Genomic DNA, 18,429 nt, shown 5'->3' with positions numbered 1-18,429 from the left:
TCCCAGAGAAGAGAGGTTATGTGATATATGTGAAGTTGTTGAAGATTAATTACATTTCTTAGAAACGTGTATCTTATTTCATAGTTTGCGAAACCATCTAATCACAACTATACAGCAGTATAATCATAAATCATATGTGATCTCTAGAAAAATACAAAACAATATCCTAAAACCAAGTAATTTATTCATCTGCAATGACTGTCAAAAACACTCGCCAACTATGTATTTCAGTGCATGCGTATTAGATGACTGTTTATTTCGTTGTTCCCTTTGTTCTTTGTTGTGTCTATTAATCCTTCGGGATTTTATGACAATAAATGAAGTCAAGTCAAGTCAAGTCAAGTCACACACACACACACACACACACACACACACACACACACACACACACACACACACACACACACACACACACACACACACTGACACACACTACTACTACTTCTACTACTACTACCATAGTGAACACATTTTCACCACACTAAAATCGTCTACACTTTAGTGGGCTGAGATAAATCAGTGCTGATAACACTGTAAACTTGTATAGACACAAACTGCTGCGTTCTTGTGTGTGCGTAAAGGTTGAGAGCTTCAGTCGTGTGTGTGTGTGTGTGGATAGAATACAATAGAATAGAATACTTTTTATTGTCATAAAACCTTAAAGTTTATAAGACACAATGAAACATAAGCATGAGCATATTAAGAAGAGAAACATTCATGAACAAATTTCGCCAGCCTTGGCTGTATTTCTGTTAGAAGGATCAATTCACTAGGCTTTGCATTTGGACGACATATATCGATTAGGAATCTGTGTCTGTAAGTATTGTACTTTACACAATTGTCTAAAAGGTGAATCTCATCTTCTCAACTGTTACAAGTATCACACAGTCTTTGTTCTCTCGGTGTATTTTTATATCTTCCCTGTTCGATTTGTGTGTGTGTGTGTGTGTGTGTGTGTGTGTGTGTGTGTGTGTGTGTCTGTGTGTGTGTGTGTGTGTGTGTGTGTGTGTGTGTGTGTGTGTGTGTGTGTCTGTGTCTGTCTGTGTGTCTGTGTGTCTTCGCGTTCCTTCATGAGTCGGAGCATGCCTCCAAAGAAAGCCCCACCCCAAATGAATCACATGATGATCCGCACTCGCACGTCACTGACTGCCCAGTGTTGGTTCGCAAACCAGTTTGCGCAGACCGTTGAATCTGCCACGCAGCAAACCGCCCACACTAACAACAAATCTGCATTGGCTCTACGTTATGAATGTCACGTCTGTTCGCAGTCAGAAAAAAGAAGAAGAAAAAAAAAGTACTCCTGTTCGAAACGGCTGGATGCTTTAGGGGTAGCTGCACCGGTGGTGTGGACATTCGTCCTTCAACAGTGGAGAGTAAGCTTTGTGCGTGTGTTGGTGCAGACGACATTCTGTCAGCCATTTTTCACCAGGTCGGGAAGAAGTATCCGCCGCCCACGTATTTTCAGCAAGCTGTTGATTAGGTTCAGCACACATGACCTAAAAACCAAAGGTAAGGATACACGATATAGTTATGTGTCGTTTGTTTGACATGTTTCTGCTCGATACACTCATCACGCTCGTTTTCGATCGTGGTTTTGAGAAGAGCGGTTGCCCATCTGCATCGATCTTTTTCGTTGATTTCCTTTCGATGTTGTTCTAGTGATGTTAACGACCTGCTCCGGAGGAATACAGATAGCTCGCAAGGCAAGGAGTGGGGTAGCTCGATGGGCAGTATGACTTGTGAAACTCTGGCAAATGAGAGGTTTGGAGCTTTGGCTTTTGCACGGCGTTGGACCGATCGGGAATTCCCCTACGTGTTAGATGATGTAATTGATGAATTTTTGTTCTCTTTTCGAAAATCCCATCAGTCGATCGGTCGATCCCACCGTCTACTGGTGAAGGTGAATTTTTGTTCTCTTTTCGAAAATCCCATCAGTCGATCGGTCGAACCCACTCTGGAGTCCAACTTTGTCTCTTTCTGTCTGCCTCTTTCAGCTAAAAACTGCACGACATGTGTACTATGTGTGTGTGCCGTGTGTGTGTGTGTGTGTGTGTGTGTGTGTGTCAGTGTGTGTACGCGCGTGTGTGTGTGTCAGTGTGTGTTTGTGATAAGCATGCACTACACAATACTACACACAGGCATAGGCTTGGTAATAATAAGATACTGACGAAGAAAAGAAAACAAATAAAAAAGAAACTCACACACACACACACACACACACACACACACACCGTGACACACACACACACACACACACACACACACACACACACACACACACACACACACACACACACACACACACACACACACATACACAGAGGCACACGCATGGTATTGATAAAATACACATGAAAATGAACATGCATGCATATGAGAGAGAGAGAGAGAGTGTGTGTGTGTGTGTATTCATGTGTGTGTGTGATTGCCAGCGTACGTGCTTCTCCCATGTCTGTGCGTGAGCGGAGTCAGTGAAAGAAAGAGGTGGATTTGGGTGGAGTGGGATGGCTGGAGGTCAGGGGTCTCTGAGAGACGATTTATAACTTTACAAGTGAACGGCTTTTCATGACTGATTCGATCGACGCCTTCGCGGAAATCGCTGGCTCAAGCACTGTCAAATTTCACCGTGCTTTCAGTATGCCTCAGTACATGTACACTTGTAAAAACCAGCCGACGTGTGTGCGAGTCAGTTTCAGCTTTATAGTGCGGGTAGATGCGCAATATTCATGACTCCAGACCAACACGATTAAAGTGATTTTAATGGGAGAAAAGAGGTGCTAGCGCGCGCATATGTGTATTCACGTAACAGGCTGATGATAGGGTCTTGTCTTTCGTTAATCTGTTCATTCGATCATTAATTCGTTTGTTTATCGAATGTGTGGCACAGAGGTGGGTTTTTTTGTTGTTTTTTTGTGGGACCAAGAATGTGTGTGTGTGTGTGTGTGTGTGTGTGTGTGTGTGTGTGTGTGTGTGTGTGTGTGTGTGTGGCTATTCGTAACGTGTTCATTCGATAGGGTTACTAGTTTCTGGACTAAATAAATCCACTTTGAATTTTGTCTCTTTTTTTTTCTAAAATCATTTTCACTCTTATATGGCAGACATACAGACAGACTATTATTTCTGAGTAGTAAGTTTAAGTTTTTATGTTTGAATGTTGCTGATTTTCGCCCACGGCGAGGAGCAGACATTTATGTGTGTATGCGCTAGTCCGTGTGTGTGTGTGTGTGTGTGTGTGTGTGTGTGTGTGTGTAGTGGTGTGTGTGTATGTGTAGTTTGTGCCTCTATGTGTGTGTGCCTGTATGTGTGTCCCAGTGTGCCTGTGTGTGTGTGTGTGTGTGTGTGTGTGTGTCACTGTGTCTGACTCGGTGTGTGTGCTTTTGTCGTGTATGTGCGTGTGTGTTTGGGGGTCGGTATCATTTGTCAACGATATGAATCTAAAGTGATTATTTTCTTACCAGTATTCCTCAAAAGGAACATGCTATTTGCTAAATGTAGACTTGTCCTTTTCCTCCTCTGCCCGATTGGGTGGTAATTAATCTCTTCGTTTCTCGTTTGTTCTATCAGCTGCTTTGTTAAAAGAGACACAATGTCACGATCCAGAGTCGGTGACAATTCAAGGCTGTGTTTCGACACAGAACACACACACACACACACACACACACACACACACACACACACACACACACACACACACACACACACGAATATGTGTGTGTGTGTATGTATGTGTGTATATATATATATATATATATATATATATATATATATATATCTTTAGAGAGAGAGACATACATACATACATACATACATACATACATTATATCCTTCTCTTCCTCACTCTCTCTATCTTTTCTTTCCTTCATCCATGTATGTGTGTGTGTGTGTGTGTGTGTGTTTGACAACGCGCTAGCGCGCATGCGTCACGAGAAAAGTCACATTGCCACTCTTATCATAAATATAAGAGGGGGCGGGAAGAGATGGGGGGTGGGGGGGAGCAGGGGCGGGGGGGGGGTGCGGGGGGGGGGGGGCGGGCATAAGCAGATGACGAAGGAAAACACCCGAGTGACACACGTATTCGTCGTTGATCGCCCATTATCACGTGTTTAACTGTGTGACGCGGCTGAACTTGCTGAGAAGTCTGTCATGTAATGGGTCCAACTGTTGAACCCACCGCTCTGAATGTCGGACTGGCTGTACGAGAAGAGGAGGAATTGCTCTCTAACAGCAGTGTTGTCTTTCAACTGGAACACAGTCACAAAAGTGGGACGACAGTCTAAGCGCAGCTTAGCAAATCTTTTTAACTTCTTCGTGTTGTGATCGCTGGTGACAAGAGTCTGTGTAGGTAAGCGAGGATTTCTGATCTAAAAGTGATATTGAAATAATCATTGTGGCACGAAAATTTGGTGTTGCGTTTTCAGACAACTTATTAAGAGTGATATTGATTTATGGGAATGGCATAAACATTTTCTTGTTGTGAGTTGCTTTTGAATGGTTGTTTAAAGCAGAACATGTTATACATTGTAAAATGGAAGGCAGAAGTTGTTCCAGATTGTGAATGAGTCAGTGTATCACTGTATGTGTGTGTGTGTGTGTGTGTGTGTGTGTGTTATGTATAATGTATGTGATGTGTGTGTGTTTGTGTGTGCGTACGTGTGTATGTATGTATGTGTGTGTGCGTGCGTTTGTGTGTGTATATGTGCTTGTGTGTGTGTGCATGTGCTTTGTGTGTGTGTGTGTGCTTGTGCTTGAGTAAACCTTTTTTTTTTTTTTTTTTTTTTTTTTGTTTGCTTCTTTAGCTTTATTCCCTCTTTGGGGCGAGGGCTGGATGTAAAAAAAACAACAAAAAAAACATGCTGCTTGCGTATCTATTACCCACGATAATAAAGACTGTCTTGCCTTTTCTTTTCTTCTCTTGTCTTGTGTATGTGACGAATACAGAGAGATAGATGTCTTTCCCACTTTGACCTGTCGTTTTCGATTGTGAAATATTTATATTCACCTGTTTGTAGCATGGATGGAGTGCAGTTTTTGCTCAGGCCGGTGTCACAGTTTTTGCCCTTGATTTATTTTAATTATGAAATCACTCTCTGTCTCTCGCTCTTTCTCTTTCTCATAGAAGTACGTGCTCGCACACAGACACAGATGCACGAACACACACACACACACACACACACACACACAGAGGCACGAACATACACACACACACACGCACCGCGCACACACGCACCACGCACACATACACAACACACACTGTGTGCCCCTCTGACCATCATCAAACGAACACACACACACACACACATACACACAGGCATGAAGATAGACACACACACACACACACACACACACGCACCGCACACGCACCACGCACACATACACGCACCACGCACACATACACAACACACACTGTATGCCCCTGACGATCATCAAACGAACACACACACACACACATACACACACACACTGACACACACGCGCGCGCGCGCGCGCAAAGCGGAACAACATGTTGTCCTTCAAAGACCACAACATTCGGCGTTTCTTTCAAGATACGAAGACAGCCGATTTTTTTCATTTGATTCTCATTCGACAACGTCCGTCCGAGTGTATTACTTTAACTGCAAAAGACCATTTCGGCGTCAGGAATAATGACTGAGGGCGCAAGAGCTGAGTGGTTATAGCATTGGACTTTCAAACTGAGGGTCCCGGGTTCGAATCTCGGTAACGGCGCATGGTGGGTAAAGGGTGGAGATTTTCCAACATAAGTATGTTCTGACCTGCTATAGTGCCTGAACCCACTTCGTATGTATACGCTCACAGAAGATCAAACACGCACGTTAAAAATCGTGTAATCCATGTCAGTGTTCGGTTCGACGTGGAGACACGAAAATACACACAGCATGCATCAACCACGACAGAAGTCACCGGCAAGTGGGTGTTGGTCGTGAAAGGGAAAGAAGGAGAAGGATAATGGAATAATAAAAGGCAAGTTGTTCTACTATGCTTTGCATTCTTTTTTCCTTCTTTTTCTTCTTCTTCTTTCTCTCTTTCCTCTCTTCTTTTTCTTCGCAAGTCTGTGTTCATGCGCTATTCTACTACTACTACTACTACCCCCACCATACTGTCCACTGTTCGGCTCCAACTCTTCTTCTTCTTCTGCGTTCGTGGGCTGCAACTCCCACGTTCACTCGTATGTACACGAGTGGGCTTTTACGTGTATGACCGTTTTTACTCTGCCATGTAAGCAGCCATACTCCGTTTTCGGGAGTGCATGCTGGGTATGTTCTTGTTTCCATAACCCACCGAACGCTGACATGGATTACAGGATCTTTAACGTGCGTATTTGATCTTCTGCTTGCGTATACACACGAAGGGGGTTCAGGCACTAGCAAGTCTGCACATATGTTGACCTGGGAGATCGGAAAAATCTCCACCCTTTACCCACCAGGCGCCGTTACCGAGATTCGAACCCGGGACCCTCAGATTGAAAGTCCAACGCTTTAACTACTCGGCTATTGCGCCCGTCGCTCCAACTCTTCAAAACCTCACCAGACCAACTCGACTCTCAACGCACGTCACGGGAAGACTTAGTCGTAAAGGAGTCGTAAAGAATCTTCAAGAGTCGTGACGCAATGTTTGTCGAAGGTGTGTGTAGGCTTGTGGAAGGTGTGTACGCTATCTATAAAATTATACGTCACAGGCCACTTTCAACCAGCCGGTGAGAGAAGTGTTTGGGAGAGCGAGCTGGGAGAATGACGCCTCACTCCTTCAGTCCTTGTTCGTTTGCTAATCAGGACACGTTCTTCCCGTGTAGGTCAGTGGGTGCATGGGATTGGGAGAGAACTTTTCTTTCGTCCGCATTGTCTTCTAGGTTAGACGCTCATTGGGCCAACTCTCCAAGCATTTATGATCCAATATGCTATCATTAGGCCACGCATGCTGGTATACTGTATCCATTTGAACGACGAACAGGCCTTCACAGGTCTAAAACGTCTGATTCCAGTTCAAGTCATAATGGAGAAGGCTGATTTTTGATTAACGGTATTGTCCACATAATTTTACGCTGTGTGTGTGTGGTTGGACTAAAAAGCCCCAAGAAAGAAGAAGATGGTGATCTGTGCGAAGTTGAAAGACTTAACTGACATAACTTGCAAATAAAATGAAAGTGGGCGTTTGAGAGAGGAAAGAAGGCGGTCATGAACACGCGCGTACTGTGCTGACTCGCACGCACGCACGCACGACTCCCCCCCACCCCCTCCCCGCGCCCCCCACACACAGAGATCACGCACATACACATTGCACACGCTGAAAGGGTAAAAGTACCTCCATGCCAAATGCCCTTTCCCATACGAATCTCATTTTGAACCTAAAGTAAAAAAAATAAATAAATAAATAAATAAAATAAAATAAAATAAACAGAATTTGTTCCTTTTGAGTGTGGGTCGGTGATCTTCACAGTACAACCAGGGTATAGAAAAAAATCTATGTATCTCTCTCTATATATATATATCTATATATTTATCTACTCTCTCTCTCTCTCTCTCACTATATACATATATTTATATATATATTTATATATATATATATATGTAGGGCCTATTAACAGATAGGTTTGTAGATAGATATAGATGAGTATTAGTCACTCAAACTGGCAGTCATTTTGTGTCTTTCTGCCTGTCTGTGTCTATATGTATGTATCCATCTACCAGTCAGTTATCCAATCAACCCCTCTCACTCTCTCTCTTAAATAGATAGATAGATATGTGTGTGTGTATGTGTGTGTGCGCGCGCGCACGCTGATACATCCTGGATACAGTCGCCTGGATTTCGTTAACCAGTCATATCATTGGGGGCAATGTTACAATGAGTGAGAGAGAGGGGGGGGGGATAGAGCGTGTGTTTGTGTGTGTGTGTGTGTGAGAGAGAGAAAAAGGGGGGGGGGGGGAGAACGTTGTGTTGGTTTAAATGGGAAAAGCACACGCTCGAAGCATCCAGTTCCCGGATACGAACAAGTCTCAAAATTTAATGGTCCTACATGTCTTTGACCAAATCGTGATTGGACTGTATTTTTCCTTTATTTTGTAACAGTGTAGGATGAAACGTAGATATATGTGTAGTAATATGGTAAAACTGTGTCTGATTTGATTTAACGGCTCGTGTGTGGTAATGATTCAACTCTGCGCGCATGTCCATACATAACTGCATTTCATTTCCTTCCAGGAAAAAGAAAACAAACGACTAGAAAGAAGTTGCAAAAAATATTAACGGCTATATTAACAAAGTTAAATCTTATGTCTTAGAATAAGTACATTAGACCATAATTATTATCATTCCTTTGTCCTATGTACAAAATTTGATTAAAAATTTTTTTTAAGCTAGTGTAATTGCCCTTTGTGTACGTTGAAATTCTACTGTATTTTTTAACTGTATAAGTCGAAATGAAAAAAAAAAGATAAAGAATTAAAAATAAATAAATGTGGTTGTTTCTTGATTAAAAACAACAACAACCTATTACCTGGTACATCCTGTGTCATTGTCCTTTTGAATAGCGAGGCCAGTCATTATGATTTCTCTGTTTGTTTTTTCCCCTCACAGCATATTCAAAGGCTCTTTGTTCATTAATGTTGTCGCGGTATGCTCTCTTCAGACATGAATCATTCAGTGAAAATCTGTCATAGAAGTTGTCCTCACTTTCTCACACTTTCTTTCAGAGGTATAAGTTTACACAGCTTGGTGTGTGTGTATGTGTGTGTGTGTGTGTGTGTGTGTAGAATATATAGATAGGTACCCAGACAGATACATAGATGCATATCATATATACTTAAAGAAAAATCGACAGATAGATACATGGAAATGAAATTATAAACATTTGAAATACAATGCACGCGCGCGTATCTAATGACACTTTTTCATGCCGGTGTATGTGTTGTGGTGTGTGTGTGTGTGTGTGTTTGTGTGTGTGTGTGTGAACCAAACAAGCAAGAAACAAGAATTCGTAGCGTTTTCAATGCGACCCTGTAGGGTAGGACAGGACACAAAATAAACATGAAACAAACGACGCACAAGAACGTTGTCCTTCACTGAAACAAGTTGTCGAGACTGCCATGTCCAGGATCTAACACACACCACGAGATCATTGTGGTGACGAAAGCTATTTGTTCCGGTTGCCGATCCCGGAATTATTGTAGTCTTGTACGAGGGAGCGCTCATTAATTTTATGACAGTGGCCAGTATTTAAAGCAACAATCGGTAGTTTAGCTCGCCAGTAGTTCACGGTGGACTGTACAGGAATGTCTGGCTTTCTCGCCCAAGGTTGCTGTTTGTGTGAAATGCTGAATAAAATGATGCAAGATTAACGGCTGTTCTATTTTTAAGGATTTGATAGAGCTGTTGTATTGGATTTGAAGAAGGAAAGGGGGTTTCCTAGGGTTTGCTCCGAGAATCAGGCCTACCTGGGACATACGCAGCATCGAAACATTCACATTGCGATCTGAGATGTGTACGTGCTGATGGTTTTGGTTTGGTTTTTGAGGACAATTTGAAAACAAAGCGAAGTGAGCTAGTTTATGTGATCTGTTTCGGCGGAAAGATAGAAATAATGGTTCTACAGAAGGTACTACTACTACTACTACTCTCTCTCTCTCTCTCTCTCTCTCTCTCTCTCTCTCTCTCTCTATATATATATATATATATATATATATATATATATATATTCTGAAAAATGTGACAACATTGTAGTGTAATGTGTGTTCAATGCAGTCCCGTCATGAGGGGCTACGGCCTTCATTGAATAAAACTATTTGTTCGTAGCAGTAGTAGTAATAGTAGCAGCAGCAGCAGCATAATCATTATCTTTTATATTATTATTGGCAGCAGCAGTGGTAGTAACAGTATTGTTGATGCTATCATCATCATCATCATCGGCAGCAGAAGCAGTAGTAGTAGTTGTTGATAAAATCATCATCATTATCAGTAGTAGAAGTAGTAGTAGTAGTTGTTGTTGTATCATCATCGTCATCATTATCAGTAATAGTAGTAGTAGAAGTTGTTGTTTCATCATCATCATAAACAGCAGCTGCAATGGTAGCAATAGTTGTTGCATCAGCAGCAGCAGCAGCAACAGCAGTAGTAGTAGCATTTGTTGTCGTTGTTAATGTTATAATGACCATCATCATCATAATAATTAGCAGCAGCAACAGCAACAGTAGTAGTTGTTGTTTTCGTTGTTGCTGCTGCTGCTGCTGTATCATCATTATCATCATAAATAGCAGCAACAGTTGTAGTAGTGATAGTAAGTAGTAGCTGTTGTTGTAACATCATCACCAGCAGCAGCAGTAGTAGTTGTTGTGTCATCATCATCATCATCATAAACAGCAACAGTAGTGGCAGTAGTAGTAGTTGTTGTTGTTGTTGGTGGTGGTGTATCATCATCATCATAATCAGCAGCAGCAGCAGAAGTAGTAGTCGTAGTAGTATTGTTGTTGATGTTATAATCATCAGCATGGTCAGTAGTAGTAGTATTTGTCGTTGCTGCTGCTGCTGTATCATAATCATAAACAGCAATAGTAGTAGTGGTTGTTTTTGCTGCTGCTGCTGTATCATAATTATAAACAGCAACAGTAGTAGTTGTAGTAGTGGTTGTTTTTGCTGCTGCTGCTGTATCATAATTATAAACAGCAACAGTAGTAGTAGTAGTAGTTGCTGCTGCTGCTGCTGTATCATAATTATAAACAGCGATAGTAGTAGTAGTAGTTGCTGCTGCTGCTGCTGTATCATAATTATAAACAGCAACAGCAATAGTAGTAGTAGTGGTTGCTGCTGCTGCTGCTGTATCATAATTATAAACAGCAACAGCAATAGTAGTAGTAGTGGTTGCTGCTGCTGCTGCTGCTGCTGTATCATAATCATAAACAGCAACAGCAATAGTAGTAGTAGTGGTTGCTGCTGCTACTGCTGTATCATAATCATAAACAGCAACAGCAATAGTAGTAGTAGTGGTTGCTGCTGCTACTGCTGTATCATAATCATAAACAGCAACAGCAATAGTAGTAGTAGTGGTTGCTGCTGCTACTGCTGTATCATAATCATAAACAGCAACAGCAATAGTAGTAGTAGTGGCTGCTGCTGCTGCTATATCATAATTATAAACAGCAATAGTAGTAGTTGTAGTAGTGGTTGTTGCTGCTGCTGCTACATCATAATTATAAACAGCAATAGTAGTAGTTGTAGTAGTGGTTGTTGCTGCTGCTGCTACATCATAATTATAAACAGCAATAGTAGTAGTTGTAGTAGTGGTTGTTGCTGCTGCTGCTACATCATAATTATAAACAGCAATAGTAGTAGTTGTAGTAGTGGTTGTTTTTGCTGCTGTTGCTGTATCATAATCATAAACAGCAGCAGCAGTAGTAGTAGTAGTGGTTGTTGCTGCTGCATCATCATGATCACAATCATGTGCTCTCCCCTCCCTGTAGTAGTTGTGGCAGTTGTTAATGTTGTATCGCCATCATCACCACGTGCTTCATCCCCACCCTCTCCTCTCAACAGACGATGTCGGTGCCGGGCCGCACGGTGGAGGAGCTGCTGCACCACTGGGGGCTGGTGGACCCGGACACGGAGGCCTTCGTCTCCTTGCAACCCCAGACCTTCCGCCGGCGCGCGCTCACACGGCGCGAGCTGAACGTGCTGGTGCGTCGCTTCGCGGCCTGGCTGCGGCAGGAGGGTGTGGCTAAAGGGGAAGCTGTGTGCGTGGCGCTGCCCAACTGCCTGGAGCGGGTGGTGGCCGACTTGGGGGTCATCTGCTCCGGGGCCGTGGCCCTCAACGGGCAGGTGTTCCGCGCCGACGGGCAGGACCTCGTGCAGGTGTGTGTTTGTGGGTGTGTGGGGAGTGTGGAGGGGTGTGTGTGTAGGAGAGGGCGTATGGTGAAGGCGGGGAGATGAGAGGGAGTTAGGTGGGTGGGTGGGTGGGTGCAGTCGGTCAGTACATTTTTATGATTCCATTACAGAAACAAGGTTATGTATTCACAGGACTCGTGTTATACAATCCACATGACAAATAAAAAGCGTAAATCACAAAATAACAAGAGACAAAGCCTTCAAGACGCACTTGTGCTTCACACTTTATCCAGTAAAGGAATCATGAGGAGGGGGAAAAAAGAGAGATTGGAATAATCGTTGGAAAGTGCTCTGTATTGAATTTAATATATGAAATAAGCTTTGGAGAAAAACATTTTTCTATAATATAAAAAGGCATGTGAGCGGGATGGAACCATGCACGTTCAGTTCCAAAGCAAGCAGACCAGTCCCCCACTGCTGCGGCGCATCTGACGTCATTTGACTGACTGATACTTAAACTAAAGCAAAGTTGACGTTTTCTTCTTCGTGCGATAAATCAGTGTGATTGTACTGGACGTAATAATGCAGTTTAAATCGTGTTTTTTGTGTGTTTTATTACATCTCGATTATTCTTATATTTCGGCGGTAAAGGAGACGTTGCCATTGCTTCAAGTACACCGCAACATATGGTAGATCTCTTGATCTGCACAAACCAGTCTACAACGGGCTGAAAGAAACGATCGATTCACTTTTTCTTTTATGCTCATCCCAGTTAATTCAAAGTCCACTTTAGAATATTTATATGCGGTAAACACGTCGACGGTGTAACAGTATCACTGTTTGTGATCTGTCCAAACTTTATATTTCTTTCCTTTTGATTGTGAACAAGAAAAAGGAGGTCGTCGTCTTCGAACACAACCTACCTTATAGTGGGCCTGACTCAGTGGGAAGCGGTTTTTAGAATTTTCGAATTTCGGAACTAATCTCAACTAGATAAACTGTCAATGATTCTGAAATATGGCTTAATTCGGGATGATTACAACCTGTTACTGGTATGACTGTGAAGATTTTTTTTCATACTATGCTTTAGCCAAATTTGGTATTGGCAAAGTATTTCCAGAGAAAATGGCAATTTTAAAGTTTACCACGTGCGCACGTGCACACACGCACACACACACACACACACACACACACACACACACACACACACACACACAACTGAACACCGGGTTAAAACATAGACTCACTTTGTCAACACAAGTGAGTCAAAAACGGATGAAATAAGATTCGCAACAAATAGCAGTGACATATCCGCAGTAATTCATGCATGACAACACTAATCCAATGGTGGCATGAAAGTTAATTAACTCGAATTTTGAGATAATCTGAACTAATCACTGACAGTGATGTGAATGGGTTAAGCTAAACACACAGGCCGAGTTATAAAAACGTTTCTCATCTTCTGTTGAAATGCGTGCCATGAAGTCTGTTGTTATAAAAAGGCACACACCCATGATTCGAAACGTAACACTTGCAGGCCGCCGCTTCATGTGTTCAGCTGGTCGTGGAGGGGCGCATGAACTGGGTGGAGTGGAGAGAGATTTTGTTTCCTTTGCAACATGTTCACTGTCTTTCGTTCGCTACGTCTTGTTTCTCACAGTCAGCTTCTCTGCATATTTCCAACCCTTTTCTGTCTGCCAGCCCGTCTGTCTATCTATCTGTCTGTCACAGACACACAGACACATACACACACACACACAATACATGCACACACATACTCACACACACGCGCGCGCGCATATCGGATGAAAAAATCAATTGATCAAGTTCGTTTTATTTTGTCATTTTTACATAGAAACTTTTTGAATTCTCGGCCCAGTGGCCCTCTTGGTTTGGGGGAGTTTTTTTCGTTCAAGGGAATTAATCGAGATTTATGGCTGCGCATGGGTGTCACTTGTCAGCCTTCTGTGAGATAGGTTACGTCCCCTTGTTTGATCCTTTTCTCCCATCTTTCATTCGGATAGTGTTATTTGTTTAAAGATTGCTGGCCAAGCCGTGTCAGTTCATATAAACGTTTTTTTATGTTTTTTTGCTATTCTTGTGTTTTGCGTGCGTGCTTGTGTGTGTGAGGGTTGGGGGGGGGGGCGGTATGTAATGAAGATTTGGAGGAAATCTGGTTTGAAGACAAGAGTGAGTTGGATGTATGTAATGAAGATCAGAAAGAAATCTGATCTGAACACCTGGGTGATTGGGGCGCATAAGGAGCATGAAAAGCCCGCTTCTGTTATTGCAGGCTTTGAACAGCACCAAAGCCAAAGCCGTGGTGGTGGACCCGGACTCTTCTCGCGGAGCCTGGGCCATCCTGAAGGACTATGTGGGCCGGCTGGACACTGATGCTGACGCGGACGTGCACTGCGAACGCCTGCCCTATCTACGGCGAGTCATCCTTTGTCAGCGCAGTGACGACCCCGAGGTGGACTTCTTCAGCCGCCTGCTGAGCTACAGCAAGTCCCTGCAGCGCGCGCACGCCCTGCCGTCGGAGGAAGCGGTCATCTGGACCACGTCGGGCAGCACGGGCTACTCCAAGCTGGTGCCGCAGACGCACGCCAACCTGCTGCACATCATGCGGCAGGTGCTGACCATCGCCCGCCTGAAGAGCGGCGACCTGTTCCTCAACTGTGCCCCGCTGGGCTGGGCCGGCGGATTCCCGCTGTGGTTCCTGGCCAGCGGGGCCACGCGCGTCTTCGTGGACACCAGCGGGGGCCCTCCCCAGGACATGGCTTCCACTCTGTGGCAGTGCCTGCAGAGGGAGCGGTGTGTCTACGCCTTCGTCTCCCCCATGTACGTATCCGCCGTGCTGGAGCAGCCCGCTCTCTGGCAGGGAAAAGAAGGAGGAAAAGAAGAAGGAGGAGGAAAGTGGCGTCCCGAAGGCATCTGCCTGGCAGGGCAGCCCATGAAGAGGGCGCTGGTGTCGGCGGCCAAGCGGCTGTGCGAGTACATCGATATCAACTACGGCACCACCGAGTGCGGCGTCATCGCCACCACCCGCGTCACCCAGCGCATGGAGGACTACGAGGACGGCATGACCGGGCCACCAGCCGAGGGGGTGCAGGTGCGCATCGTGGACGAAAACCTCCAGGACGTGGAGGACGGTCAGACCGGGGAGATCCTGGCCAGGAGCCCCGCCTTGTACGGCCGCTACGTGGACAACCCGGCGGCCACGGAGAGGACCTTCACTCCGGAAGGCTGGTTCCGGACGGACGACGTGGGCTACTTTCACTCCGACAGGGGCATCGTTCACCTGGGCCGTCGTTCGGACGCCATCACCCGGGGCGCCTACCTGTGCTACCCGGGGTGGCTGGAGACATTGCTGCGACGTGCCCCCAACGTTCGGGACGTGTGCGTGGTGCCCGTGCCCGACCCGGTTCTTCACCACGAGATCTGTGCCTGTGTGGTGCCGGCGGACCAGTCTCAAGTTTCTCGAGAAGAGCTCGAGGCTTCCTTGAGAACTTTCGCCGACTCCGTGCTCTTGACTCAGCCCGGGGAGGCTCAGCACATGGCGCCTAAATACTACGTTCAGTTGAACTCCATTCCGTTGACTCCTACGGGGAAGATCAGTCGCAAGGACGCCCGGGAACTGGCTGTGAAGGAACTTGGGTTGTGCATCGAATAGATTAGATCTTTTATTTATTCATTCATCTATTTATCTATTTATTCATTTGATTTTTTTTTCTTTTGAGTGATTATTTACTCAGGATATTGATCAACCTCTTTTTATTATGCATGTACCCTTGTGTGTGCGCAAATGCGCTAGCGTGTGGGTTTGTGTGTGTGTGTGTGTGTGACTGTCTGTGTCAGTGTGTGTGTGTGTGTGCGCGCGCGTGTGTGTGTGCACTTCTGCGAGCGATTTTTCATCACTTATTTCAGATCATATTATCTCCCGCAATAATATCATATCGGTTTTATTTTCTTTGCCATTTGGGCAATGGATGTCGTGCAGATGAAGGTTGTGACAAATATGGAACAGGTTTATTTCAGGAGAGTGCATGTGGTATTTTCTTTTGCAGTCGCACTGTGTTTACTGACACGAAGACACCAGGCCAACGAAGTGGTGATTTTAGGTTGTTTTTGTTTTTTGTTTTTTTAAAAGAAAAACACAAAGGAGGAGAGAGAGGAGGTGGGGGGCCGGGAGGGGGGGGGGTATTATCAGATGTTGTTTACTTCTTACTTCTTGAAGGTTTTTCGTTCAATTAATAAAAAAAAAAGAAAGAAATATTTTGTAAAGCAAACTTGAATGGACACGAAAGATTATTTTTCTTCTCTTCACCTTCTCCCTCTCTCCCTATCTCTCCGTCTCTCTGTGCCTATCTGTCTCTGTCACTCTCTGATTCTGTCTGTCTGTCTGCCCGCTCCCCCGCCCCCCCCCCCCCCCCCCAACCCCCCCTCTCTCTCTCTGTCTCATGCACACAGAGGCGCATAGGTCCTCTCTCTCTCTCACTCACACACACACACACACACACACACACACACACACACACTGCAGGAGAACGAAGACAATTCGGAGAAACAAGAGAGAACACACAGAGAAACGACTGTTGCATGTGTTGATCGCTGTAGTTCGGGGTGTGTGTGTGCGTGTGTACAAGGGAGTGTGATGGTCTGATCAACGGAACTAAATCTGTCGTGGCAGAAGAACATCACTCAGGCAATCTCTTCTTTCAGCCTCTTCGTTCTTGCAAGTGCTTTCGGTTTTATTAAAGCAAAAACTACGCATTGCTAAACAGTTTTTCCCCCTGGGCCGCCAAATCTTTACTGTTTGAATCATAAATTCATAAGATAAAAACAAAACCGTTTACTCAATATTGAAAATGGAAGTTGCCATTCGAACAAAGGACTTTTTTTCCCTCACTTTTTCGTGCTGCAGATACTCTGCATCGTCTACCAGAAGGCAAATGTGTATGTGTGCAGTAATTTCCCAGTGCCAGCTTACAAAGAGTTGAAGAAGAAGTACAATGACTCATTTGATGTGTATGTATGATAGTTAGTCGTGTTCGGCTATGACCACCAGAACAGCAGAGGAGGTAACTGCTGTTCCATTTATCTGGGCTAGAATTTGATCATAGTGGAGAGTGTCTTGCCCAAGTTACATCCCCACTCTCGGCCAAGAGGGCTTTGGGACAGTTGGCATTTCGATGGTTCCCAAAGACCAACCAATAATAATAATTATTATTATATTTATATAGCGCTGAATCTTGTGCAGAGACAAATGAAAGCGCTTTCGCACCAGTCATTCACACGCATGCATAACTCTGAAACTGGAAAAACTGAAGACAAGGAAGAGGCAGGGAAGTGAGGCTATTTTGGGAAGAGGTAGGTTTTAAGACCAGACTTGAAAGAGCTGAGTGCGGAGACCCGACGAAGAGAAAGAGGAAGTTCATTCCAATTGCAAGGTCCAGAGACAGAGAAAGAACAGCGGCCAAGAGTCGAGTGTTTGAATTTGGGTAAGCGTAAACAGAGTGGATCCGAAGTCGATCGCAGAGAGCGAGATGGAGTGTAGAGGTGAAGGCAGCCACAGAGATAGGAAGGGGCAGATTTGTGAATACATTTGTAATATAGAGTGCTGATCTTGTACTTTATTCTGTGTGAGACAGGTAGCCAGTAGAGATGTTGCAAAAGAGGAGTGATGTGCTCAGATCTTTTCTTTCTGAGGACGAGTCGGGCAGCAGAATTTTGTATGCGCTGAAGGGACTGAATGGATGAAGCAGGCAAACCAGACAATAGAGAGTTACAGTAGTCAAGGCGAGAGAGAATGAGAGAAACGACAAGTCTAGATGTTGCGTCAGCGGACAGGTATTTCCGGACTGAACTGATGCGCCGCAGTTGACAGTAGCAGGACTGACATGTCTGACTGATAAATTTTTGCATGGACAGTGTGTTGTCAAGGACAACGCCGAGGTTCCTGACTGAACTGGAAAGAAGAATGGATGTACTGCCAAGTTTGATTGTGTCAGTTGTGATGGAAGAGAGTTGTTTTTTTAGTTCCTATGATCATTGCTTCCGTTTTGTCTGCGTTCAGTTGTAGCTTATTTAGAGTCATCCAGTTTTGTATGTCCAGGAAGCAGTTGGATGTTTCTTGTAAGAGCGACGACAATTTTTCAGGGGTATCACTCTTCTGGAGTTGAGTGTCATCAGCATAAGAATGATGACTGACATTAAGGCGGTTGATAATTTCAGCGAGAGGAGCACTGTACAGTGTGAAGAGCGCTGGGCCTAAAACAGATCCCTGTGGGACTCCTTGTTCGATTTTAACGGGTAAAGATTGGAAATTATCAACAATGACAGCCTGGAATCAATCAGTGAGATAAGATTTGAACCAGTTTAGAACAGTGCCGTTGATACCAAATGTAAAATGAAAACGGGAAAGAAGGAGTGAATGGTCTATCGTGTCAAAAGCGGCTGACAAGTCGAGAAGAGTGAGAAGGGAAGTTTTTCCTAAGTCGGACGCTAGCAGTAGATTAATCAGGATGTGGAGGAGAATGGTGTCGGTGCTGTGGTCAGCACGATAGGGAGACTGAAATGATGGATGAGATTGTTGCAACAACG

At 44.4% G+C, this 18,429-nt stretch overlaps 1 protein-coding gene across 4 annotated transcripts; it reads left to right on the top strand.

Moving 5' to 3' along the window:
• The first annotated feature begins 1,174 nt into the window (after positions 1-1,174).
• On the top strand, positions 1,175-16,002 carry LOC143281540 (2-hydroxy-7-methoxy-5-methyl-1-naphthoate--CoA ligase-like). Of its 4 annotated transcripts, none has more exons than XM_076586757.1 (3): positions 1,175-1,509; positions 11,539-11,853; positions 14,120-16,002. In XM_076586757.1, the coding sequence occupies exons 2-3, from the start codon at positions 11,542-11,544 to the stop codon at positions 15,497-15,499; spliced, it is 1,692 nt and encodes a 563-aa protein (XP_076442872.1). In that variant the 5' UTR covers positions 1,175-1,509; positions 11,539-11,541; the 3' UTR covers positions 15,500-16,002. The 4 variants fall into 4 exon arrangements, with proteins under 4 accessions (XP_076442872.1, XP_076442873.1, XP_076442871.1 ...); XM_076586758.1 differs by lacking the exon at positions 1,175-1,509 and adding an exon at positions 4,111-4,342; XM_076586756.1 differs by lacking the exon at positions 1,175-1,509 and adding an exon at positions 9,246-9,607.
• Positions 16,003-18,429: the final 2,427 nt, after the last annotated feature.

This window comes from Babylonia areolata, chromosome 4, assembly GCF_041734735.1.
Source record: "Babylonia areolata isolate BAREFJ2019XMU chromosome 4, ASM4173473v1, whole genome shotgun sequence".
Taxonomy (NCBI): domain Eukaryota; kingdom Metazoa; phylum Mollusca; class Gastropoda; order Neogastropoda; family Buccinidae; genus Babylonia; species Babylonia areolata.
Note: the sequence above shows the minus strand (reverse complement) of the source record. Positions and strands in the feature narration are given on the sequence as shown.